Genomic DNA, 27,586 nt, shown 5'->3' on the forward strand with positions numbered 1-27,586 from the left:
GGTGAAACGGAGCCACACACACACAGATCATTTAACCCCTAAAACCACCAGTGAGGTAAAGTTTTACATTTTTTACAAGCTCTGACTGCTTCCATGGTAAAGTGAGCAGCACAGTGTGGAAGATATTTACTTAGTTCATGACTGATTTTTGCATCAGTATTAGAGGAATTATTCAATTTTATTCTTTGCTTAATTAATTTCTTTTTGCGAGCGAGCTAAATGAAAACTATGATGCTGTTTAACTTACCCCGGCATAACAACTGGAAATCAGTAGGAAGGAAAGTTCCCTTCACAGCTAATAACTTTACACTTTGATTTGTGCATCTATTGAAATATCAAAAGACAATTTTAAAACAAGTGAACTTTGGAGATCCTGCAGCACTTGAACCTTTGGACAAAGCCTGGCTTTCTGTCTGTTTACGCTAAGCTAAGCTCCTGGCTCTAGTTTACAGAAACACAAAGAAACGGTATTGATCTTCTCATTTAACTAAATGAAATTAATCTGATGGAAAACTGCTATTGTGAAGCATAATCTCCTCATATCTGCCAAACATTGAGTCAGAGATGAGAGGATGCTCCAGGCCAGTCATTAACCTCCTGTTTTCTATAATTAGTCTGATACCACTTTGCTCCGCTTCGGTTATTCCAACATATTATATATAGAAGTAACCAGTGCTGCTTTTCTACTTTGACAAACCACTCGTTCTCGCACTGCTTCCCCCACATGACAAATATAGGCTAATGTATAAAAAGGTTGGGACAGGAGTGGTCCACTGTGAAACTGATGGTATGTGTGAAATACAACTCCAGTCACCACAAGTGCATTTTATGTCCTTTTTCTTTTTTAAAATCTGAATGTGGCAGCGCAGACAGGGAGAGTCCCCCTTGCTTGCTTTGGTTTTGGGAGCACATATACATGAAGGGTGTTAAACTTCCCTCGGTCTCTGCTTCAGGGTAAAATAGTATTTTAGAGGACACCATCTGCAGCAGTGTCTGGTCTATAATGAAAAATAATCAATGACGTTTAGTTAAAAACCTGAATGATTAATCTAATGAAAAAACACTTTTACATTCCGACACACACACACACACACACACACACACACACACACACACACAGACACACACACACACACAGGCATCGTTTCTTGTCCGATTTAGACGAGGTTGGTCTCATTCATTCAGTTCGGTTTCCTAGAGTTCTGATGGTTCTTCTGATTGAATCGGTCTAAAAACAGAGAAACTATTTGTGGCAGATAGTATTTATAGCATCTGGAACAGGACGCAAAAATTTGGCCAAAATAATGCGAGGAAATGATTCCTCTCGAACAAATGCTTCCCCACGTGGGGGGCTGCAAAAACGGCATTACACAATCAACAACTAAAACCAGTCATTCGTGGCACAAAATGATAATTCACGTCAACAAATCTCGACTCGCTTGTCATTATGGAGCAAACGTGTTTAATTTGGAGCATACAAGTACGTGACTTTGGAAATACATTCTTTAAAGCAACTGGTCCCTTTGTGGTCACCAATGCAATGAAATTCTGATGGCTAAAGCCCCTTTCACACATGGACTGGAATCCTGACTTTCTCCTGACTTTGTCTGGAGGGGGTGGATGTGTCCTCTAGTACGACAATGTCGTAGTACATCCAGAGTTCATACCTGAAACAGGCTTAGCTGTTATGACAGTTATATTGTAGCTGATTTAGCGCAAAGGTGACAGTCAGCTGTTGAACTGAACAGCATCATAATGAATCGTATTACTATGATTCTGTTCGCCTGATGGATGTATGAGAGAGGAGAAGGACAATGCACTTAAATCAGGTCTCCCCAATTAAAAGCAAACAGTGTGAAGTCAAATCATCACTTGTTAACAAACGTAATTTATTGTCCTGACAAAGTCTATTGCTCGCATTAAAGCACATAGAGGAGTAAATAAGTGGCGTTAATAACCGGCATATAAAAGTTAACAACTTCTCAAGTAATCACATCACAGCCTCAGTCATTACCATGGCCACAGTGGTGATGCTGATCAATAACTGAGCTTAGTCTGGGTGCAGCTGTTCCGCGTGGAGAAGCCGTTCCATCACAAATTACAGGGATAGTATGTGCTCAGATCAGCATCTTCAGTCCAGATGTTTGAGTCACAGGACGGTTGTTGTAGAAAGCGGAACCAGCGGTTCTCGAGTCACTCGGCTTGCACAGGACCTGACCTTCAGTTTTCCTGCGCTCACCTCTTGGCTTTCTTCTCCTTCATGATCTTCTTGCTCTCCTCTCTCCTCCGCTTGTTGACGGGGTTGCGCGGGTCATAGATCTCAAAGGTGTCCTCGTCCTGCATGTTGGCATCCTTGACTTTTCTGCTTTGCTCATCAAACTGCAGAACATGGCCCATCCTAAATCAGGCGGAGAGAGGAGGAATAGATTTTAAACCATAGCAGCAGTAGACAAACTAAATCATCTGCTGTGATGTCTACACAGCTGATGACCTTTGACTAAAGCTTAGTCCCGCTTTGCTCTTAGTGCGCCGGCTACATTCACACGACATGTTTAGATGGCACAATCCGGGTTTTGTTCACACTGGAGCCAGATATATGTCACTTAAAAACACACTGGCTCTGACTAAAACACTGGAACTGAATATTAAGGCCTTTAATGTGAAATAAAAAAACAACCATCACACAATAGAGGAATGAAAACAGTGTAGCACACTGGCCTGTGCCGTGAATCGATGCATTACTTTATGACTGTCATGTCGGCAGGTGACAGGCTGAAAACTAAGGTATTAACTTTTCAGTAGTTCATATATTTTTTTTCAGCTCCATTTTCCATGAATTAAAACTGATAATGAAATCCAAAAAAATAAAAAAATCTCACTTTAGCCAAGTTTATGAATAATAAGTGTGATCGGTTTGGGCAGTGAACTCTCTGCAGGTACCAAAGCATATTCATATTTACATACATACATTAGAAATGGTGACTGGAAAGTTACTATGAATATATGTCTGATTAATTGAATGTTATCAACATTCAGAATCAAAGCTGCATTTATAGTTTTTTGGGCACTTTGCAAACAAGGTGAAAACACATCACAGAAAATGATCGTACTACTTTTGTCGGCAAACAAGTTAACAATTTACACAGCTTACAGACCTATAGCATAAACAGTCACTTCCTTTGAGGCTCCAACAATCTCCAGAAGAGAAGTCATTTTCAGATGCTTCACTACTTTCACAGTCTTTTTACCAGGTAGAGCTCAGTGGGTTTATCAGTTGTCGTTTTCTTAATTTGCTGAAAATAACTAGCTCTGTAGCTGCAAACAATGCACGAAAAGAGGCTAAACCACTTTGTAGAGCTAAGAGCAGCAGAGGAGGCCGTTACTACATTAAAATATTGACTGGTGCAGCCTAAAGTTAATAATAGCAGAACACAGGAAGCCGGAGTAAATGAAAGAATAAATAAACGGATATGGGTGTATGATTATTGGCTGAACTTTGTCCTGCAGACTAAACCCAAAATATTTTTTAAATATTCTATATTGCTGCCTGTGGGGAGCTAATATACAACCACGTTCAGCCAAAGTCACACAGAGTGTTTTGAACACACAGATTTTAAGCCTTGCTGGAATTTAAAAACACAGGATCACACGTGGCCAACAACATGGTTGCATCTGGACGGGCAGTCGACTACTATATTAAAACTCATGGACTTTAATCTCCAGTAAAAAAAAAAAAAACACAACACAGAATTACAGGTACTTTAATGATTTCTTTCAGCATAAGTAAGACTGGTGTAGCTCAGGATAAGTGGTTCGATTCCCGGTCCCGGCTACGTGTCAAAGTATCCTCAGGCAGGATACTGAACCCCCCCTCCACCATCGGTGTGTGAGTGTGTGTGTGTGAACGGGTGAATGAGAAGCAACATCGTAAAGCCCTTTGGATAAAAGTGCTACATAAGCAGAAAAGTAAGAAATACAGTATGATGACATTAGTCCTGAGAAAAGGACTAAGTCCCCAGAGAACAGAGGCTACTGTGTCTTTCATTTCCCCAGTCAGTTCCTTTTCCTCAAATCCAAAAAGACTGAAGCACCAGGTCCTCCCTGTCAGGCACTGCACATTTCCCCCCACTGAAAGGGTTTCTGCGTCTTCAGGAGTGACAAGTCTACAGCATGAACGCTTTTATAATCACGGAAGTCAGAGGGGGCACTGGGTCTTAAGGTGAGCGGCAGCCCCGGGGAGAAAAGGTTGAGCCTCTCCTCCAGACGACACCATCCGGAGGAGGACTCATTATGAGTCCAGAGCCTGTCCTTTGGAGGAGCTCTGCAAACGCAGGACCATGATGACAAACTCCATTGTGTGAGCAACACGGTGACATAATCTGAACTGAAAGTTCCTCCAAGTGATGTCATCCGGAGGACTAGATATTTTAACATGGGAAAGTCACTTTGCATTTAGTGCCTAAGGGTTTGCACGGCGCCTTTTGTCCCAAGCTTCAAAGCCTCTTTAAAGTTGATGATCAGCAGGTCTTTCTTATCTGCTGCAGAATGAAAACATTTACATGACCTCGTGTTAAATATGTCTGGGTGTGTAGATTGGACTCACGTGTAGCAATGTGTTTCAACTGGTGGTATTAAATAAAGAAACTGCATACTCTCCATTGTGTACTTAAAAATCATTTGTGTTTGATGTATAGCATGTGGTATGCGTCTGTCTCTGGCTGGGTACACAGTTTGGCTGCGTGTTTGCTCTGCACTCTCTCCTGTGTTCATTTGAAATCGACAGGACTTGTGACAGCTCATCCAGAAAGTCAGAGCTAGACTGGCAGACCCTGACGACTCCTGCTGTGCGAGTGGGCCACCTCAGATCATTAGTCCAGCAGTGTCAGCGATGACAGCCCGCCGGCCGGGCTGCCTCGCAGGCATAATGTGTGGAAGCCCGGCGTTCAGGGCTTATCGAAACCACAATGTGCTGCCATGATGTGAGACCACAGAAGCCTTTCCTCTGTTTACATTTCTTTGTCTTTTTTTTTTTTTTTTTTTCAGGGGAGGGGGGGGACTGAAGAGTAAAGGAGGGATGGCGAGGGCAGGCCCTTTGCATTGAGTTTGTGTGTGTTAGCAGAGACCCAGAGGAAGAGGAGGGGGGCTGAAAAGGGAGAGTCAGAATATGTAGACACAGACACAGATGGAATAGTTTACCTCCTCTGGCCCAGACTTGACTTTCAATGTCTGACCTATTGTAACCCACATTCTGTTCGCGGTGCTGCTAGACTGGCACCGATTTCCCACTAGTGTTTGTCTAGGACGTCTATGCTACTGCCCCTGTCCCTCCCGCCTCACCTTACCTGGCGGGGGCAGCGCAGTGAGGTGTCTACAGCTTGGAGAGACTCCAAACGGCAAATTCATTAGCCCCCCCCCCCACCCCACAGACACACACACACACACACAGAGAAAGACTTACACTTCAAGGGGGCTTCTTGAGACTAATAGCAACTACAGATTTTGTTATTCTAAAACTCTCTCGCGCAGACACTTTTCTCCAATTCAAACACATGGTATTCATTTCAAACTCTCACTCTGTGTCGTTAGACTTTGAGATCTTTGGTGAAAAAGAGAGTATGAGAGGAAAACACAGCGTCAGGGCTGATTTCCTGATGGCCAATCTGGTGGCTGCAGGTTGAAATCCTAATTTGACATACACATGCATACAACCTGAACTTTCACATCACTTATCAGAACCTGACGGGAGCTTCAGGTCTGACAATGGGTCAAGTTCATCCTTTTTCTGTGGATCTTTCTGGAGAGGCTGAGCAGTTTAAGGTCTCATTTGCACTGATCTTACCATTATTAACGAAAGCTTTCTCTCACAATCTTTTCTTAGCCGGTGTATGAGTAGAATAACACAATGTAAACCCAGCGGAGGCTAATGAAAAGGCCTTTTTGTGCCAACTTGTCATGCTTGAACTTCACTGTCGACAAAACATTGTAAGTGCCAAAATGTTTCTTCAACTCTTGAGGAGGAACAAGAACTGCGGTGGGCTCACAAGCCTACTAGTGTTCAAAGCGTAGAGAATAAACCGTCTTTGATTCTCTACTAGTCCTTTGCTAGGGGACACAGTCAATTGACCGACAGAATATCCTCTTTTTTTTCTTCATTGTACAATAATGCAAATGTTTAGGAGGCCAAAGGCCAAATTTTGGATTTAGGTTTTTATTCTGGGGCTTGTACTCGTCTTACTGTAGTTCCTGTTTCTTTGTCTGTTAATAACGACTCATACTTGAAAGACTGCGCCGAGTGTGGTGGAGGGTAGCAGACGGTAAAGCAGGGAGAGGAGGCGCGAGGCGAAGCAGAGTGGGCCGTCATGCCTGCACCAGCTTAAGCTTTTTAAATATTTCACCACAGACATGGTCAAAACAATGCACTGCTACACAACATTACTCGCCATCCTTTGTCGTCATCCTCTGCCAGCTCTTCCACGTCCTCCTCCTCCTCTGGAGCTTCAGTGATGGCCGACGACAACTTGGACTTGAAGCTACTGAGAAGAGCCAGCGTCTGCGAAGCAAAAAAAAGCATGTCAGCAAAGACAGAAATCCTCGGCTGAAACCACATCCATGTCAAGACCATGTTTCACCTGTTGTTCTCTGCCTGAGCCTTTCTTCAGTTTTTGTTTCCTGAGCTCTTCGTATTTCTTTCTTCCCTCCAGATACTCAGCAACAGCCTCACTGGATGGTTTTTTATCCACTGAAAGGACAAGAGCGACATCACTACTTGTTACTTTTTATTTTAAATACTTGATAGCTGGGACCATTCAAGCCGATCTATTGAGTACATCAAGTTCCGTACACCTGCACTGCACATGCTGTTGTTCAAACAGATCACCGCTTCAACAAATTGCTGCTAAAAAAAAATATAATTGTGTTGTGTCATAAACACTGTTTGGCAGCTACCAAATGCGTACAAATGTTTGCCACAATCTGAACCCATGATGAGAGCAAGCTCGATTGAAACAGAGGCGTATTAAATAACGTTCTAAGACCAGTAAATTATGTTTATATTAACGTTTCTTCACTCTCTAAGACAACATTTTGACACTGGGAGCAAACTTGTTAAAGAAATATTTTGCCATTGAAAATCAAAAGATTAAAATTCAGTCCTCTTCTTTAAAGACTTTTTTGTTACCTAGTCACAGCTAACAGCTCCCACTTAAAATGACTTCTTTATAATTAAGCTGAGTGTTTGGAGAGATGCTGCATCAGGATGGAGTTAGAAAGTTCCCCGGTGTTAAAAGATGACATTTTGAATTTGTGCAGCACTTGACAGAGGAGCTGAAATTGGACCGAATATGAAATTTTTCTCTCTTTCGTGTAATTCTGATACATCTAAAAAAAATAAAAAAAAAAGTTTTTTTGTAGGGTTTGAGTTATTCAGTAGGCCATGGGAGGGGTGCACATCTGTCACAAAGGATGGTCTTCATGAGTTAGTTAGTTAGAGAGAGCAACTTGAAGCTATCAATGTCACTATGGGAGGAAACTTCAGAGCCTGTTGAAAAACCCATGGGTTTCTCGTCTACTTTAGGGAAGCGCTCATGCAATTTGAGCAGCGCTTTTTGTCTCGTTGTAAAAATTAATCGGTTCCAGCTTCTTTACTGTAAATATTGTCCTGTTTTCAAAATCTTCATTTAAAGAAAAGTGACTAGCTTTGTGTATTTTAGAGCTGTGACGCACCAAGCAGACGACCTAAAACGTACAAATCCTGAACAATTTTCGCTTTCTGAAGTTTTTAAAACAAACTTATTACAACTACTTGTAACTGAAGTTATAAATGGTGCTGGAGGCGTTTTTAATGCCGTCATCTCTTCTCACGCACTGATTCTCGTAGTCGAACATCCAATCACAGCAGCCTCTCGCTAAGGGAACCAATGGTGGTTCAACGTGCTTAACTGGCTGCAAAGTTGTGGATGGAGGTTCGACAGTGCAGGACACAATACAAAAGCTCGACTCGGTGTGTCACAGCACTTACTGACATTACGTAGGTGCAAATATTACTCCAGAAAAGAATTAACTGAATTCACTGATGAAAAAAAAAAAAAAAAAAACATTAGTTGAGGTTTGAGTTGAAACACAAGGTCTTAAACCTGGACTACAGCAGACTGGCGCTGTTAATAATGAGGTTTGACCCGTGTGTTATTCAGATTTAGGCACGGAGAGTAAAATCGCTGTGCTGACGGCAATGCTGGGAATAATTTTCCACCAAACAGTCCTGCTCTGCAGTACATGTGAAACGGTCTCTCATCAGGAATGAACGAGGAGACGATCGGTGTGCTGACATTGGTGCCTCATGCAGTTAATGTGCTTCTGTAAATCTCTCGGCTCAGACACGCAGCCTGTGAAGTCACACAGTTGCAGAGACCACAGTCTGCTGGCTGGTAGAGACTTTCTTTCCACTACAAAATGTGGCGTTACACACTCGACAAGCGGCGGGAAAGCGCCACCTCACTGGCCAAGCTGTGCTGGATGCTCTGACACATTTAGCTGCTCCAAATAAATTAGGTAAGAGCAAAAAAAAAAAATAAAAAAAAAAAAAACACTGATGCTAACAGTTATGAGGAGCTGCAATGTTAGGAGTTAATGTGATATTATTTATATATTGTATCACGAGCCATAAAGGCTCAGAGGACTTTACAGTGAAAAGATAAAGTGCTTACTGAGATCTACTAACAATCACTAAATTAGAGAAGAGATTTCACATAAAACACAGGAGACCAAAACTGTTTATTCTAAAACTAACCTGAGGTTGCACTGGCTGCACCACTAACATCGGACTCTTAAAAAAACCCTCAAAGAAAACATTATTAGGCAGAAATATGTGAATATAAACAATTAATAATTTAAGAAAGGCAGAATCTTTAGACAAGTCATTTTTCATGCAGGTCATCTGTTATTCTGCTTACATAAAGCCAAAAAATTATAAGAACTGACAAACCGATTTTATTATAAATACACAAGTCCACTTGTGTATCTTTTAATAATAACAAAGCCCTTTATGCTGCAGTGAAGAAATTATAGGTCGAGTTCCGTCTCTTTACACAAAGCCACCGTCATGTACTAAAACATTAGAGATGGACAAAACACCCAAATACTAATGGAACACATCAACATATCCACATGCATCTGCTTTATTGCAAAGAACTACATGAGACGACAAAAGGAACCTCGCGTTTGTCTGGTAAATATAAAGCAACAGCCAGGATAAAGATGACAAAGAGCACAAAATCTGTGCAGAGGCCAAAGTGTCAAAATGACAGGTTGCAGTTTTGCACCAAGTTATGTGCTATTGCTTAACTGGGAGCAGTTGTTTCACTTCCTCCACACATTTATCACGAGGTACCAGTAATTTGTTCAGGCAATTACTGGATCTCTGTACAATAAGCAAACAGTGTTTTAATGAGGTGTAAGGGTAGCTGCACTTTTAGCTTCATCTGTAGAATTAATTAAATTATACCTTTGCACACAGCCAAGCTTCCAATATTTATGCTCAAGCAGACACTAAAGGCTTTGTTTTCAAATTAACAAGCTTCGGTTTAAGCGTAGCAAGTTCATTTGTTCAAAACGAGTGCTTCGTTGAGATGTACTCCAACTTGCACTGGAGTTTCGAAACACCCCGGGAGTCTCAGTTCAAACAGTTCCCCCAGTGTCAACATGGCAATCTGCTCTGATGCCCTTTTCTTTTGATTTATGAGCCCAACACGTGATCTCCCTCCATCTCCCCTTTCTCCCCCCTGCCTCCCTGCTGCACCCTGTGACAAGCTGGATGCTGACTGATGATGCCCTGAGGTCCTACACAAAGAACACACACCACCTTCTCCAGCTGTTGTCACTAACTACTATCTTTCAGTTTGATGGCCTTTCTAACTACATTCCTGCCCTCTCCTGTCACCTCGAGCTCAAAAGAGCCACAAATCAAGCTGCTGATGTTAGAGCAACAGGAAGGCTGTTGTGGATGACATACGTCTCTTCTATAGGATAAAAGGTCGTCTCTCTTCTGTTAAGCAATCAGCAGATTTTCAAGAAAAGTCACGGCAGTGAGCTGTGAGGCCACATTGCTGCTCATCATTAATCAAACACACATCGGCAGCGATTTGTGTTCATGCTTCAAGGTCAACACCAACTATCAGTCTTCAATCATGCAACAAGACGAACGGTTTACGTAGGAACAAACTCCAGTGTGTGTCCAGCAAAAACACCCAGTCTGGTCAGAAACTGTCAAATGGTACAATGAGTAGACAAAATAACATGCTAATCTTAATCACAGGTAATTGGAGTTTCAAATATCACTCTGCTGCAACATTTGTTCAACATCAACAATATGACTGACAAGGCACCAGTGTAATAAAAAACCCGGAGCACACAGACATAACCTGTATAATACCTAAGTGGGATAAAGCCTGTTGCCACATTGTTTAGGGTGGGTATTGAATGGACAGTGGTTTCAGAATGGTTCTCTTATTTTTGGCTCCGTTTCTCTTGGGTCATGCCAAAAAAGAGAAAACCAGACTACAGCAACACACTATAATTTATGTGATGAAAACTAAAGCGATTGCTGATGGGGGGAAAAAAAAATTATTGAAAAATGTTTAACAAAAAGCTGGTTAAGCTCACGGTAAACTATTTATTAATTATTGCAATTAAGTAAAATAAGTGTAATTTCATGCGCATGCCAGCCGTGTGGAAGGCCGAGGGTGGGTGAAGGTGAAGAATGGCAACCGAGTGATTTATTGCGGAAATATGGATTGTTTATACCAAATAATATTACAGTGGTAGACAAAAAACAAGCACATTTATGGAAATGTAGCTTGAACGATGAATAGATTTTTAAAATGATTGACAAATGATTGAAGCAGCGCGGCATCTGTGACCGGGTTTCCTTCCATCCTGTGCACTGTTTCACACCCGGCAGGGAGCATTTCAGAAGCGGTGTGGCCTGTTGTGGGGCTCACTTTTCGAGTTTTTTTTCAGTTTTTTAGATCCTTCTCAATGGCTCATTTGGCTACGTACTTATAGATAATGGCTGCAAATGCAGTTATGAACGACATAGATGGAAGATTTGTGGCTGTGTTTTGGTGAATAAAAATGTTCTGTCCTACACTCTCTGTTAGCAGGAGGAAACCTGAAGGCTGAGGTTTGTAGTAACCCTTTACACAGACCTTCAGTAGTAACTAAGCCTCATGGTTTGAAAATATTTACCAGCAGAATATGCTCCAAAACTGTGGAGAGGTTCTGTCAGTTGCTTCTGTGACCCCAACTAATGGAACGGCACTGGCAGCAGTGCAGAGGTTCTTGAATGAGATTTGCCCTTCAAAGCAGTCAGACGAGGTAAGTTTGATAGGTTCTTAATTGTTTTAGTTTCATAATAATAATAATAATAATTCCTAAAGGGCTGGCTGGGTGGATGATAGCAAAGCAAAGCAGGGAGAGAAGGGGCTGAGTGAAGAGGATTTATTTCTAAAACTTTTAAAAAAAATATTCTTATGTAGTTTAAAAGTTAACCTTTATTTGTTGTCCACGACTTGTACATGCTAGATTATCATCGTCATTGAAGATTTTATTTGAAGAATCAAAGAATCTTATATTAATCATACATTTTTAATTTAAACTTTCAAACCGGAAACTTATTTCAGAAATGCAAAAGTAACTGGCACGAATTCATCAATTAACTAATTTAATTCTTAATAGGAAAATTCCATTTTTAGCCATTTTTTACCCACGACAAATAGCCATTTTTGCCATCCTCTCAGATGGCAAAAATGGCTATTTGTCTTTCTCATTTCAATCATCTGTTCAGCACTTTGTACAGCTTACATCTGTACAAAAGACGCTATATAAATATTGTTTGGATTTTTGATTGATTTGTAGAAGATGATGGTAAATATAACATAATATGTGCATAATAATTTATTCTACAAAAAATGCATGAATTACATGTTGGACATTTATGAATTGAGAATATCTATCTATCTATAGCCATATTATCATAGCCAAATATATTTCACTCCTGTGAAATTTAATATTTCCCACCACCACATGAACGTACTTTTGCCTGTGTTAGAGGCACATGAGTGAGGCTGACCTTCACAGAACAAGTCATTGAGTGTCAGTGTGAAGTGCTGCACACCTTTTCCAGGGGGGACGAGATAAAACGAGGCCTCACCACGATGTTCTTTGGTGGCTGAATTGAGTTTTAGGATTTACAGCATATGAGCAGACATCCGTCTCCCCTGCAGCAGCCACTGGGCCATGACATCTAATGGAATTAACTTTAGCTTCCAACACAGAAATGTAATGAGGAACTCTTGAAAGGAGCTCCTGCCTCTGGCTTGGATGCCGGAGAAGCACAAAACACGGAAGATTCCAGTTGCCACTTGGTATAACAATGCAGGGCTGATACTGACTCAACGTTTGAGTTTAGAACTGTCTAGACAAAGCCTCTTTCTTCTTAGAGTGTTCGTAGAAACAGCCCATCTCTATGCAGACATGACAAAGGGCAACAAACTAAGAGACACCAACACAATCTCAGCTAATCTTAGAACAATGTCATGTTTGTATTTCTTTGCTCTTTAACCTAAACTCCTGAACAAGCAAGTCATGACTAGGCTCAGTGTCTGTGTTTAAAAACGCAAAACCATCAGTGTTTGTGGAGACAAAAACAATGTTTGAGTAACAAAAGCCCATCATAGTCATTTATAAATTTTGGCTGGTGGTAATCCTACAATTAAGCTGGTCCCTGCAGAATGCCCTGAAATTATTTTGTTTTGTTGCACAACAATATGCACAAAACCTCAAGTTAGCCTCTGTGCTTTAGCGGTTCTTGCAATTTATACAAATGTGTTTAAGCACGAGCAAAAATCAGAAGATTGACGGGAATATGATAGAGTGCAATGTGGTGAAGGCCAGAGGAGACGTGGGGGCCAATTTTTACAGAATCCCATTTGCCAAAGCTGCAAACTAACAAACATTACATTAGGGTTTGATGTGCAACTGTGGTGGCCACTTAACAATTTTGACCCACACAATTATCTGTGAGTGCTAACACAAAAATGCAAACCCTTGAGGCGGGAAAAAAAAAGAAAAAAAAAAGAACGTCGTCTGCAACTAATTGACAAAATCAGAGGTTTGACTGTCTTAGTGTCCATTAGCAGAGAATGTAGCCCAGACCACCCTCTTTGAGACTTTCTTCATACTTGGAGCTGTGCTGTGAAAAATATGTTCTCTTCCTCTCTAAACAGTACCTAGCACAGTATATTATCACACACCAATAAATATACAGTATAAAGGGCAAGAGTAAAACACAACAATGAATAAATAAAAAGGGAATAAAAGCTGCTCACATACCCTCCTTGGCTTCATCTACGGCAGGTTTAGAACTTTCTTCTTTTCTTTGCTTTATGGCCTGTAGTTCCTTCTTCAGCTGCCGCACCTCTTTCCGCAATTCATCACTTTGAGGGAAGAAACAAGCTTTTTAGAATTGAAACTCAACATATATAACTGTTGTAAAGATGTACACCTGTAACACAAGAATAGTGACAGGCTTTTGGCTTCACTGGCTCTTGACTTAAAAAATATGCATAAATACATTAAATTTTGCTGTTCTTTACAAACCATTTGTTCTGAGCCTTTATTCCTCTGTAGCTTTTATGTTCATGTGCAATTGTGTAGCCACATAAAACATGCCCTCTTTGCAAGTGTCAGAATGAAGAATGCGCCTTAAAAGCTTGTGTTATTCCAATAAATTGAATGGAGCCGTAATAAAATGATTGTTTCTCCCTCCAGGCTCCTCGGGAGCCTGAGGTTTAGCAGACTTGACTTCGGAAAATATCAGCGTTTCTTGTTCAGAGATGAGTAACTGTCACTGAAGCAGAACTCGTAATATTGACGAAAAGGAACAGAGAATGAGTCTCAAAGAGGTTTTAATATCTAAATGCTGTGACTGATTGGTGGGAATGAAGAGACACATTTTAAAGAAAATGCTAATAAAACCTACCATAATAGCACGTAAACGTACATGTGGCTGCAGTGTTTAAGAACATAGTGCTCCCTTAAGTTACTATTACATGTGTTGAATGAGAAAGCTGTTCTGTAGACTTTATTCTACGTGAGCACAGAGGTTGTTTTTCACATTATTAACAACTCTAAGATTTGTAAAGACAAATCACAAATCAAGTCCAAAGTCAACACAGGCAGGTCAAACGTTAATAAAGGTAAGTTGAATTTTAGGTTCCCAGTCCAGACCAACAAGTTCCATTAGGTTCCAATATAATATTGGCCAGAACCACGATGAGATAAGCAACTTCCAAATGAAGTCCAAATCAAGACCAAGGTTCCTAAAATCAAGTCGTAAATCAAGACAAACAAGTTAAGACCAACAGACCCCAAATCGAGTTAAGACAGAGGAGACGCGTATATCAGGTCCCAAGTCGCGAATGCGTCACAAATTGCACCAAAGTCAAGACTAGTAAGTCCCGAACTCAAGCAAACAAATCACAAATTAAGTCCGAAGTCAAGACTAATGAGTCACAAAGCAACTTCCAAGTCACAAAGAGAGTATTTGGATTTTTTTGAAGTTTCTAGCCAAGTCACAAAGCACAGGTAACTGAACAGTCTGGGCGAGAGGAATCTCCATAAACTGTGGCTGCCTTTGTGTCTTCCATCTGCATCCCTGGACTCACATTCATTTCTATCCCTTTCTTTTGCTTTAGCTGGAACTTTCATTCATCTGTTTGGAGGCTTCCAACACTCACGTTCCGTTTGTTTAATTCTCAGACGCTGTGGCTAAGCACCGAGGCATCACACTGAGGGACACTTTAACTGTAAGTGGCTCAGCAAATATTAATAGCTGTGACTGGATTCCATGTCTTTTCCTCATTAGCCTCCCTGCTGCTCCTGGGGACACACTTGAGGAATCAGTCAGACCAACTGAACAGTTATTGGTCCTCTTGGGTTTTTTTTTTTTTTTTAAGAAAATTTATTGCAGCTGAGTCAAGAGTGAGTTGCCAAGAGCAGAGCTGGTTGGCACAGACAGACTTGGCCTGCGTGAGGAAGTCGCCTGCTCAGTTCTGTCTAGAAGCAATGACAACAAACCTTCATTTCTGTAAAACACATTTTTCAGACAGCGTGGTGATGACGGTGACGTGAGTCAGCTGTGACAGAGCGGAGGTGGGCAAAATAACACCATAATTCAAACAGCATCGCCTTCTTTCGGAATTTCAGGTGAAAGAAGCAGCTAAACTCACTATGCGCGATAATTTGTTCTCTTTTTCTACCTTTATAAATCAAAATTAGAAAGTTAGTCCACAGTTGTCAATACCCACTAAAGTAGATGAACAGCATTTGTCAGTTTTAAGAAGGATTGTCCAAAATGCAGCTTCGTTTACGGTGACACCATTACTTAATTACTAACTAAATACATTTCCCTAAGTTCTACATCCATCCAAACATTATATTATTCTGTTTAGGGTTGAAGACTGCTGTACAGACAGACAATTACAAGTCACCAAACGTCACCAAAGAGCGAGGAATCTAAAAAGCTGCAAAACGTCTGTTCTTCCAGCTGCAAAGAGCCGTGGTCACAAGCAGGTGTCTAATGTGATTAGTGGTCACAAATAATCTTACGCCTGAGTCTCAAAAATAACGTAGCGCACAACAGAAGCTTCATAATTGCAGTATAACATGCCTGATGTCTTCAACTGCATTACTGTATATTGTATTTAGACAGCTTTTTGTTATGGCTCTATGTACACACACACACACACACACACACACACACACACACACACAGCTGCAGGATTATTAGGTAAAGATGTCGAAGACTAATACAGCCTGACAGTACTGTCCGGCAACACATCCTGCTTCATGAAGGTGATAATGTTCTGCTTTTGTTGAACCTGTTTTAGAGCCATGTTGAAACAAATAATGGTCTTTTTACTTTATACTAAAATGTTTGAGAAGTGTATTAGAAAAAAATGATACTATGATAATGACAATTATATCAGTGCAAAAGTTGCATCCCCCTTTTTAAATTGTTTTAAAACGAACTTGGAGGTTAATTCACTTGAACATTTGTACCAACTAAATGTTCAAACAACTCTGGGGATGTAAACTTTTGCACAGAATTGTATTCTGCAGTGAGGAACACCTTGGACTCGGTGATCATTTTCTGCCTGCCTTGACATGCTGCCATCGGCAAATACGAGACGTATCCGAGGCAACAGTCAAACAATCGGCTCCACAACCCGAGTGCCAATAAAGAGGGAGGGAGGCCAGAAAGGACAGGAAAAGCCCCAACACCACCTGTTAAGACACAGCTGGAGGCTCAGAAAATTCCTCTCGAGACCCTCACATAACATCACTACAAATTATTATGTAGTAATTCAGTGACACACTCACTAGACTGTTTATCTAAACTCGGGATATTTTAACATTTCTCAGAGTTTGACACAAACACGGTTAAAGAGACAATAATGACATAGGATCAACAGATTGTCCAATCCTGAATGTAAGGAGATTTAGAAAACGGTAAATGTTAAATGGCCTCTTCTATCCAAAGCGTTTTACAATGTTGCTTCTCATTCACCTATTCACACACACACACACACCGATGGTGGTGGCTGCCATGCAAGGAGGTCCGGTGTCTTGCCCAAGGACACCTCTACATGTAGCCGGGACCGGGGACTGAACCGCCGACCCTGCGGACCTGTGACCCTACCTTACAAACTGAGCTACAGCTGCCAACCAAAAAGCCACAGAGAAGATAAACAGCCAAGGAGAGATCGAAACGCCAGTCAGCTGCTGTCGATCGAATAAACTGAAAGACTAATTTGTCTGGAGAGTCCCTACCAGTCCACGGGGCTCAAGTCTCCCTGGGTGCTGCCAGTTACGGTCACCTTTATAGACATTATTTAGATAAAATAATAAAAATAAAAAGGTAAAAGCTGCAGATGATCATATGCTTTCGTTAGGAAAACGTAAGCATATGAAGTGATTGGCAGTAGGCCAAGAAGTTGCTCGTGTTTCAGAACCTCCTGCTTCTGGCAGGAGTCTGAGGCTGAGACACAGGAACTCAACAACCTTAAAAACAGAACCGTAATGACTGCAAGGTTCATCATTTTCTACAATGCACGAGCAGGCATCTTTGCCTTTTTTGGGGTTTCTCCGCATTGTCATTTTCCAGCCTTCAAGGGACTTTAAAGAATACTAATATAATGTAACAACGAAGCCTTATTTAGAGTAACTGCAGGGATGGCAGCCACAGCTTCTCCCTGCTTTGGTGGACCCCGTCTAACGAGTGAGCAAGTGATGTGGATGAATGTGCTGGAATAACAAGATGGCTGGGTGAACTCCCCTCAGGGGGCACTCAATGGCTTGGTCAGAAGCCAAGGAGAACTGTGAGCTGTGGTGGAGGAATCCAACCTCAACACAGGAATGTGCATGACTTTGCAGAGTGACCTAGACACACATAACCCAGGCAGTGGACCAAGGTTCCTCTTTTGGAGGGGTCCATCTGCCCTGCGCTTATTGATTCCATCCTGTTAATTACTCATGATGGAAAAAAAGTAAAGAATCTTTCCATTCATACAAAATGCTTTGCTTGTTTGGGAGTAAATGTGCAAACTGTCACATACTTTTTTTTTATCCGTTTTCAAAAAAAAAAAAAAAAAAAACCTTGTCCTACACATGCATTGCTGTCTCGAGGTCTTTCCAGTGAGCAAGCGCCCCATATGGGGCAGACATGCTACAGTGGGCCTGAGATGTGTAAACTTGGCGGTTCCAAAACATACACAATCCTGCGGCCAAGAACTGGATTATCTCAAGTAGTTTTCTGCACAAAAGCAGTGCTGAATGCTTCCTTGATCTCTGCAACCTTTCCCCAAGAACGTGCTGGGTTATGACCGATGACGAGAGACAGGTGCAGCCAATTAATACGCAGCCACACGGCATCTAGGGCACGGCTGCTTGGTCAGGATAATTAGTGTCTGATGTCCCATTTAAGTTGGCCACAAGGCTGAAATAATGCCTTCTTAAAGCGCTGTGCATGTTTGAGAGTTGGAAAGAGAAACCAGAAACAACAAGATTAAGCCTAGAGATGCTGTGATTAGTCAATTAATCATTAGGCAATATAAGTACAAACCCAACTCAATAAAAGTTGGGACGATGTGTAAAAAAAAAAAAAAAAAAAACAGAATGCAATGATTTGCAAATCTCATCAACCCATATTTTTTTCACAATAGAACATAAACAACGTATCAGATGTTGAATCTGAGACATTTGACCATTTCATGCCATTAGCTATTTTGAATTTGATGGCAGCAGGACAAGGCTGAAGGTCAAAACTGTGTGTGTGTGTGTGTGTGTGATCTTGGGGCCCTCAGGCGGCACTGCATTAAAAACAGGCCTGACTCTCTCCTGGACATCACTGCATGGGCTCGGGAACACTTCCAGAAATCTCTGTCTGTGAACACAGTTCACTGTGCCATCCACAAATTTAAGTTAAAGCTGCATCATGCAAAGAAGAAGCCAGATGGGAACACGATCCACAAATGCCAACGTGTTCTCTGGGCCAACGTTCACTTAAAATGGCCTGAGAGGGACAATCCAGCATGTTATCAGTGGACAGTTCAAAAGCCTGCATATCTGGTGGTATGGGGATGTATTTGTGCCAGTGGCGTGAGCAGACAATGTCTCTTTCAGGGAAGACAATGCTAAACCACATACTGCATCCATCACAGCAGCATGGCTTCATAGCAGAAGAGTCTAGGTGCTGATCTGGCCTGAAAACATTTGGCTCATCATAAAAACAAAAAATCCTGGTCATTCAGAATCACATTATTAAACCTAAGGAGTAAAAAGGAAAAAAGGCCCAGGTCTGTTGAGCAGCTAGAATCCTTCATCAGACAAGAATGGGACAACATATAGCATATCATATAGAGAAACCCTGTAGCTGATGTAATAACTGTGTTCTCACCTCAATTCATTTCACCTTAATTATTAAACAACAAAAAGGAGCCATGTACTGTGAACACCTCCTAAACATGTGAAACAAGTGTAAATACCAGGATATGTTATTGTCTTCAGCCTGCAGTAACTGAACAGAGATTAGCAGAGACAGCACAGGCAGCCAGGCCACAGCTCACACTGTGTCCCACAACCGTATGGAAGCGTTTTGCTTCCCAGTCATGGGACCCGTCGGGTTTAACTAAAGTAGAGACTACCACATACACTGCTGTTGGGACTTCATTCAGTAACGTCTTTTATAAAGCGCCTCACCCCCGCTTCAACCCCCCACCCTTTATAGAGGCCTAATTCACAGCACAAGCACATTTGATCAATAGTAACAAAATAAAAGTCATACACAAGGTGTCAAAGTGTGAAAAGCAGATTTCTTAACAACATGAAACATCATAGTAAGTGGAGACAAACTGATTGTGGCTGATCTCTAAAATCCTCTTGGTCCTAAATTTGGCGATGTGCCCCTGAATGTTAACAACTCCAAGCATTTTGCAATCATGGAGTACTACAGTGCAATATCATCTGGCTGCTGGACAGAAGCACCAGATAGTTTTGACCTGATGTAGGAACTATTCTGGTTTCAGGGAGACTCTTGAGTTCAGGGTTGTCTTAGCAGCTTTAAGGCTGAAAGACAGATACAGTAACTTGTTCTGCTGACTGAGCCCTGCAGACACCGGAGGCCTCTCTCTCTCACTGTAATCACACGCAGCTTATCTGGTTTTAGGCGAATTAGAGATCAAACACAAAATTCAGTAAAGTCAATCAGACAGAACTGCAAACAGTGGCTGCTTTTAACATCTTCTCCCCTTTTTTCCCACGTGACCCGACACTAGTTGGTGATCCTCTTTGCGCAGAGAGTGACTGAAAGCCCAAAGCAAAGCAACAGTGGGAGAGCAGAGCTCACTCTGCAACAATGCCCCCTTTGTCCCGGACTTGCATTGTACCTACCAGCCTGCTCTTTGATTCCCTGCCAAGACAAACCAATGTGTTGGGTTACAGTTCTTGTAGCAAAACAATCTGCGCTTGTGTTTAATATACTACAGTCTGCCTCCATTGGGCTGGCTGTCAGTCACACACACACACACACACACACACTGCTCCTTATCCCATTAGCACTTATGAGAGAACGGTATGTTGATTATGTGTGTTGATAGCTACCTGTTATGTGTATGTGGAACCCAGGTAACTGGCCAAACCCACAGCATCAAAGGCAGATGAAAGACAAATGGCTCCCTCCCTTTTTTCCGTGGGTCACTTTCATACTAATGCTGTCTCGCACACCATCACCTTCCACTCTCACCTTCACTTCACTCAGGCGGTTGGCTCAGACAGACGAACTGTTCGCTTCTACCTCAGCATAGTAATTTGTGTTGAGTGCCAGCGCAAATTGCAAATAGTCCACTGATGTTGCTCACACTGTCCATGTCCAGTGTGGCTGGGGACATTTGCTGCATGTCACTTTCCCTCTATTGTTTCCTGTCCACTGCTACACTTAAGATTATCAAATTAAAAAAAACATAAATAGATCAAATAAATTACAAACGTATAGTTCAGGAAGCTGCATCAAAGTCAAGGTGTCTGTACCAACAGTGAAACTTTGGATGCAAACCCAGCCATTCAAAAAAAGTTACACAAGTTTAGTTCGCTCATCGTGTAGAGGTATTCGGCCTGTAAGAACAGTTGTGTCGGCTGCGTCTCTGGAGGAGGTTTTGGGAAGTCTGAGAAAATCACTTTGACAAGTGTGGAGCCCTGGTGCCATTGTGCTTACGTCTTTTCAGGCTTGAATCTTTACATTTTTCACAAACGGCCTGCGTTACAACACGGGGGAGTGAGGTTTGAAAGAAACTTTGCGACTGAGCTGCATTATGAGGAATTCAGGATCCATATTTTTAACCTCAGTCTCTGGCTTCAGTTTGGACCTTTAACCTTTCTTTCTTTTAAAAATGTCTCCAACTTACGAGCTATAGGTGGAGTTAAAATACAGATCAGCTGATTGACAAAAGAACGTATTCTGCTAAGTCACTTGTTTTTTTTTAGAAACGCGTGTAAACGTCGACTGGTTACAGCTTCTAAGATTTGAGGATATGCTGCTTTCAGTATATTAAAAAGGGAAGGATTTAGAAAATAATCAGCACACTGATTTATGAGGGAAATCCTTGGTTTAACTATTTATATCGACTAAGTTTTGGCAGAAGGGTTCGAAAGATCCACAAACCTGACATTTAGATTTTTCTATTCATTAGCATTTTTTGAAATGTATCAGAATTACTTTTCTCACATAATGTTAACATAGAGCTGATAAAGTTATTAAAGTTTTTCCACCATAAACCAATCTATTTTACACCTAATGTGCTTGGTTTCACACTGCGTTCTCATATTCTGGGATCAACTTGTGGCATTTAAAATCTGCATACAACTTTCAAACTTCACACCAATTTGCTCTTCAGACTACTTTGTCAATCCAACCCCAACCTCGCAACAGAAAACAAAACATCACTGTTCTTGAGGGATTTGCTGCTGCAGAAAGGCAATAATTAAAACATTTTAATGACTGTTTTTAGTGTGTCTGGACGCTCTGAGTGTCTAAGTAATACATAAGTTATTGTGATCTTCTGTGGATCTGTTGTGATGTCACTCCTGACTCTTGTGGTCACACAAGTCCTAAAAGAGTAATTCAGCGTTGAGCTGAAACAATCCGTTAATCTGCAGACGATTAAACAGTACCGATTGTTTTAACTAAAAACATTTTTTTGCTCTCCACGTTCTCAAATATGTGGATTTGTTGCTTTGCGTTGTCATATGTACCATTAAAAAGAATGTTTTGGGGATTTAGGAAAAATGCATTTGAAGACCTTTTTGTCATGTATGTTGACATGTGGATTTACTGAGGGCTTTGTTTTAAGTTCACTAACTTCATACAAAGCTATTTCTGCTTTCTGAATCTCCTGTCATTTAATGAGTCTTACCTACATGCCTGGTTAAAAATAGCTGTATGAGAATATACATATGTAGGTATGCGTGTCTGATGTGTGTGTGTGTGTGTGTGTGTGTGTGTGTGTGTGTGTGTGTGTGTGTGTGTGTGTGTGTACTTACTGTTGGACATTATACAAAGAGCTCAATGCACAAGTGGTGTAGTTAAGAACAGTCATTCACTGTGCTCCTTTAGTTTGAGGGTTAAAAAGAAAATGATTCTAAGAAACTGTTACAATACAACAATAGATACGTTTGGCTCGTCTACTGTTATTATATTGTCCAACAGCTCCCCCGACAGGTTGTCATGTTGTATTACAAGCAGAAATCTGCCATCTGTTAATATGTAGTTTTTATTTCTACTTGAAGCAAGAAAAGTTTCATTATAGTTACAACTATTATTAATTTCTATTTTTCTCCCCACTTCTAATTCTTATTTGGTTTAATTTCAGTTGCTTTATGACTGCATCAGTCAGTTTCAGTTTAGTTTTATTACATTTTTAAACATTGCTTTATATGTTACATAGCAGATAACATAGGAATTTAGTTTTAAATTCAGTTTACGAGATTTAAAATCAGTCCAATCTGCTCATCACAGGCCTCGTTCTCCCTGCTCTGCACCAGGAAAGCTCTTAAGAGCCCTTCAGGTATTAGCCATTATTAAGTATAATAAATTAGAAACTGATAATGGTACTAATAAAGTACAAACTGTTGATATTCTCTCACTGTTTAGAAGCTTGAGTCTTTGCAGTATTGCAAGAGATGTTCTCAGAGTCATGGAAGCCATCAAAAGGAACTTTCCACAATAAAATTTGAAAGACATTTCTACTACAAATATATTTTAAAAAGTTATATTTTGGAGCCTAAATTACAGTAACCTTGCATGATACTGAGGGTGTAGTCATACCTGCGGGTGGTCTTTTTTCCTCGCTCTTCATCAAACGGCTCTGTGATTTTGTCTTTCTTTAGTTTTTGACTGATGAGTTCTCTCATCTTCACCTTCTTATCCGAGTCACAGTCTTCATCTGCAAGCCTGTCATCTTCAAGGTCATCATCAATGTCCTCATCGTCTGACTGCACAAACACACAGAGATTAAAACCCAGAGAAGAGCAACTGGCAGCTTTGGTGAGAGGAAAAGATGAAGAGATGGAATTTATTTCCTCACTGTGTCCATTTTACCTCAGCTGCGTGTCCTGATGACTCGTTCTTTTGCTTCCTTTTAAAGTGGAAGAAACACAGTTTAATGGTTAAAAAGTCAAATTGCTGATTGCATAAATATTATTTAGTTGTTAGATTTACTTATCAACCGCTGGAACAGAGCTCAGCCTGGGGTCATCTTTCAGAAGATCATGGCTGCTTTTGCTTTTTCCTTTTAATGTCTAAAGAGACATAAACAACCCTGAGCAACTGAGTTTGATTTTACACATTTTGAAACTAACCAGGTTTTAATGGTAGATCTGACAAAGAGTTGTTTCGGTACCTGGCTGACTAGATTCACCATCTCCTCTTCCTCTTCAGCTTCCTCTCCAAATGATAACAGACTGAAGTTTCTACAAATAAAAATAAATAACACTGGCCTTGAAGCATCTGCAACAATGATACTCACCCAAAAATTGAATTCAATCATTCAGCAAAAGAAGTAAAGTCTTGGTGTAGAAACAAAAGCAACATGGGGAACATGGGGATCTCTATGCGAGGGGTGAGCTGCTCAGTGAAGCAGAGGGAACGGTTTGCATATATAACTGCAACTCAACTGTTGCGATGATGGGTGTCCATATTAAACAATACCAATGTGACAATGCATCAGCTGAACGCGTGTCAAAGAAATCACCGAAAAAAACGAAATCTCATGTCACTGGATGCTGTCTGGACTTTGGTGTTGGGTCCAAAAACTTGCCCGCTTTTATATTACATCTGTGGCTAAAGTTAGCAATGGAGGCAGCAGGCTTCAGCTTCTAATGACCAATCCAACTCCTATTTCAAAAGTATAAGACAAATTTGCATAACATGGCTTCTTTAAGATATTCGGGCAAGAGAATCTGACAAAATAAAATGTGCAGAACTGTGACAATCTTGCCGTTTTGCTTGGGGTTAATTTGTCCTCGTTTCATCTCTATAAACCAAAATAAAGCAAGGCTGGCGTGTTTGTCTAACAGTGTTCTGTAAGTTAATTTAAAAAATACGGAAGGTACTAGTGAGGTTCATGTAAATATATGATTGGACTTTATAATTGCATATATCCATTATTAAACCTCTCAGATAGATGAACTGACACAGCACAAAAAGATGAAGAACACAGATAATGAATGTTCAGAACAACGGACTTATTACAAGGAAAGCTGAAGTCTAACTCACTTTGTGGCTTTTGATTGTGATTTCTTTGTTTCCTCCTTGTCTTTATCCTTTTTGGCTTTCTTTATCTCACGAGGTACAATGTCATCAAATGGAGAATAAAGCACCTGGAACAGACACAGTTTTTATCTCTGTGCCTAAATCCCAGAAAATTACAAGTGAATACAAAAAAAAAAAGAAAAAAAAAAAAAGAGGGAAATAAGAAAATACCTCAGTGCTTTTTATCTTGTGGGGATTGTGTGGTCTCTCATCATGATCACAGTCAACGTCTGCTAATCTCAGCATATTATAAACCGTGTCTCCTGTGACCTACAATTGGACAGAGGTGAAAAAAATATAAATAGTAATTAATCCACCACCCCAATTCAAAAAAGCTAGGACAATTTGATGTGTAAAACGTAAATTAAAGCAGAATGCAATGATTTGCAAATCTCATCAGCCCATATTTTATTCACAATAGAACAGTAACAACATATCAGATGTTGAAACTAAGACATTTTATCATTTCATGGAAAATATGATTACATATTGAATTTGATGGCAGCAACACATCTTAAAAAAGTCCGAACGGGGGCAACAAGAGGCTGAAAAAGTAATTGCATATAAAAAACAAATGGAGGAGCATTTTACTAATTAGGTTAATTGGTGTGAGGTCAGTAACATGACTGGGTATAAAAAGGAGCATTTCAGAGAGGCAGAGCCTCCAGAATGTAAATTCACCAATCTGTGACAAACTGCATCTAAAAATCGTGGAACCATTTCAGAAAAATGTTCCTTGATGTAAAATTGTGCTGATAACTGCAGTCCAGACCTTTCACCGAATGAAAGCATCTGGCGAATCATAAAATAATAAAAATCTAGCAGCCACATTTCTCTCCTAAAACTCCAGCAACTGGTCTCCTCACTTCCTAGATGTTTACAGACAGTTGTTAAACTGAGGGGATGCTACATGATGGTAAACATCACCCTGTTCCAACTTTTTTGAGATGTGTTGATGCCATCAAATTCAAAATGAGCTCATATTTTCCATGAAATAATAAAATGTCTCAGTTTCAACCTCTGATATTCTATTCTATTCTATTCTGTTGTGAATATAATATGGTTGATGAGATTTGCAAATTATCACATTCTGTTTTTATTTAGGTATTACACATTGTGCCAACTTTAAAAAAAAAAAAGATTTTAGTTGCAGGAAAATAAAGTTAAAAACTGAATTTACACATATGTCTCTTGCTGTACTCCAAACTTACCTTGGCAAAAATGGTGTGTTTATTGTTGAGCTCATCTGCACGTCCCAAAGTGAAGAAAAACTGACTGCCATTGTCGTGTGGCCCAGCATTTGCCATCGCAACCAAGCCCCTTCGATTGAAGCGCAATCTGGAGTGAAATTCATCCTGAAAGATTAAAAAAAGAGCGATATTCATTTGTAAGTTTCTAAGCTCTTTATAGCTGAGAATTCACTTTAAGCTACAATAGCTAGACCAGGAAGATGGATTAGTTTGTTGTTATGTCCCAAGTATTAATCATCATGACCCTGTTAATCTGAATATTTATTATACTTAAGCCTAACAACCAAAAGGAAGTTGAAAAACAGTCTCACCTTGAATGGACGGCCATAAATGGACTCTCCGCCTGTACCCAGTCCAGTGGGATCTCCACCCTGAACAATAAAGTCAGGCACCACTCTGTGGAATATTGTGCCATCGTAGTAACCTAGAGAAAAGGGCAACAATACTTGAATAAAAGCCCAAGAGGTTCACTTATACATTTTCCGCAGTGTCAGATATTCAGGAGGCTTGAAATAGATTTAAAGTGACTCCTTTTGCTGGTGAACTTGGGCACATAATAGCCAGCCATAGTCTGAGGACAGCATTATTAATAAAAGATAAGTTTGAAATGTTACCACTCATGACTGTGAAAGAATAAACACGTACATTTTAGCCTTACTGTTGTACCATCATTTCAATGTAATAAATGCATATGCTCATGTAATTTTGGAAAATAACATAGGCTCTAAGATATGTGGAAAAGAAATGAATTAATCCTAATGTTGGTAATTTGGTTAATTTCACCGTGTAAGCAGAAATATTCCTGCGTACATTTGACACGTATTGACACAAAGTGTAAAGGCTAACTTATTTCCAAACTGGAGGACAGCTAGGTGACTAGTTTAGCGTTAACAACAAGGCTCGACATTGTTTTTCCATGTTGCGCAGTGTATCACAGTTGTCAACTAATTGGCAGTGATTCTTCTTACCTTCCATGCACAATTGCACAAAGTTCCTGCATGCTTTGGGAGCCTCCTTGGACCACAATTCAATGTCAATATCTCCTGCTGAGGTCTTCAAAAGGACCTAAGAAATGATCATAACGTAGCACATTTTTTCCCTTTACCCGTAGTAAGTAAAGCAATTACTGGTCCACAACTCAAAACTTTTCACCTGAAACAAATCACATTAGCTGTAGGACGTATAATGATGGTAAAGTTATAGTGTATCAAAGGTTTTAATCACATTTGCAACTTGTGATTAATTTACGTTGATGCTTTTTCATACTGTTCCGCGTAGATGAACGTCCTTAACTTAACGCCCAAATGAAATCCAAATGTTAATAGAAAGAGACAGAAATTGATGCAGAGAACAGGCGCTTACCTTTCCATTTGTTGGCGGCTCTTGAATGTAAATATTGCTCATTCTGCCTCTTGGTTTACGGTTTTTGTTGGAGCGAGAAAAAGAAAATGTTCACACAGCGTGAGAACTGAACTCCTTGAGAAATATAACGTTAACCAGTAAACGGCCAAACATTCATACTTCTCTGCCAACAGCCATATTGCAGGTTGCGGATGTGAGGCTAATGTTTACCTGCGAATACGTGAGGGGGTTTCTCAAAAAAATATTACTTATTTTTAAACTATTAAAATCGCAAACATTAAACAATTAGCTGGTTTTCAGTTAACAAACAAGCACGCCAGTGAGAAACAAAAAGCAATTTTATCGACTCCCCTACTGTGACGCTTGGGTCAATCCAAGTGTTTCATGATATCGGGTTCCCAGAAACAATAGAGTACGTTCGTTCCATGGCAGAAAATACTTCCGCAATAGATCAATTAAAATAATTTAAACCTCATGCAGACATATTTTAAAAACCCAAACTAGACTATTGCAGCTCTGGATTGAAACATTTATTTTCGTTAGACAAGTAAAATAC

The 27,586-nt window shown here is 40.4% G+C and overlaps 1 protein-coding gene across 1 annotated transcript; it reads right to left on the reverse strand.

Moving 5' to 3' along the window:
- Window positions 1–1,445: 1,445 nt before the first annotated feature.
- Window positions 1,446–27,427, reverse strand: cwc27 (CWC27 spliceosome associated cyclophilin). The gene is made up of 14 exons (XM_067484735.1): window positions 27,031–27,427; window positions 26,637–26,733; window positions 25,980–26,092; window positions 25,630–25,773; window positions 24,590–24,688; window positions 24,383–24,486; window positions 23,508–23,577; window positions 23,327–23,406; window positions 23,207–23,243; window positions 22,934–23,100; window positions 13,387–13,490; window positions 6,630–6,739; window positions 6,441–6,550; window positions 1,446–2,398 (listed from the first exon to the last, which is right to left on the reverse strand). The coding sequence occupies exons 1-14, from the start codon at window positions 27,070–27,072 to the stop codon at window positions 2,236–2,238; spliced, it is 1,440 nt and encodes a 479-aa protein (XP_067340836.1). The 5' UTR covers window positions 27,073–27,427; the 3' UTR covers window positions 1,446–2,235.
- Window positions 27,428–27,586: the final 159 nt, after the last annotated feature.

The sequence above is a fragment of the Channa argus genome, chromosome 18 (genome assembly GCF_033026475.1).
Source record: "Channa argus isolate prfri chromosome 18, Channa argus male v1.0, whole genome shotgun sequence".
Lineage (NCBI taxonomy): Eukaryota > Metazoa > Chordata > Actinopteri > Anabantiformes > Channidae > Channa > Channa argus.

What these genes read in the sequence shown, in the direction of transcription:
- cwc27 (XM_067484735.1), bottom strand. Translation starts at nt 27,072, where the DNA reads ATGAGCAATATTTACATTCAAGAGCCGCCAACAAATGGAAAG. An exon ending in AGCCGCCAACAAATGGAAAG is followed by an intron (nt 26,734 to 27,030) that starts GTAAGCGCCTGT and finishes ATCATTTCTTAG; the next exon opens with GTCCTTTTGAAGACCTCAGC. An exon ending in CATCAGGACACGCAGCTGAG is followed by an intron (nt 23,101 to 23,206) that starts GTAAAATGGACA and finishes GTGTTTGTGCAG; the next exon opens with TCAGACGATGAGGACATTGA.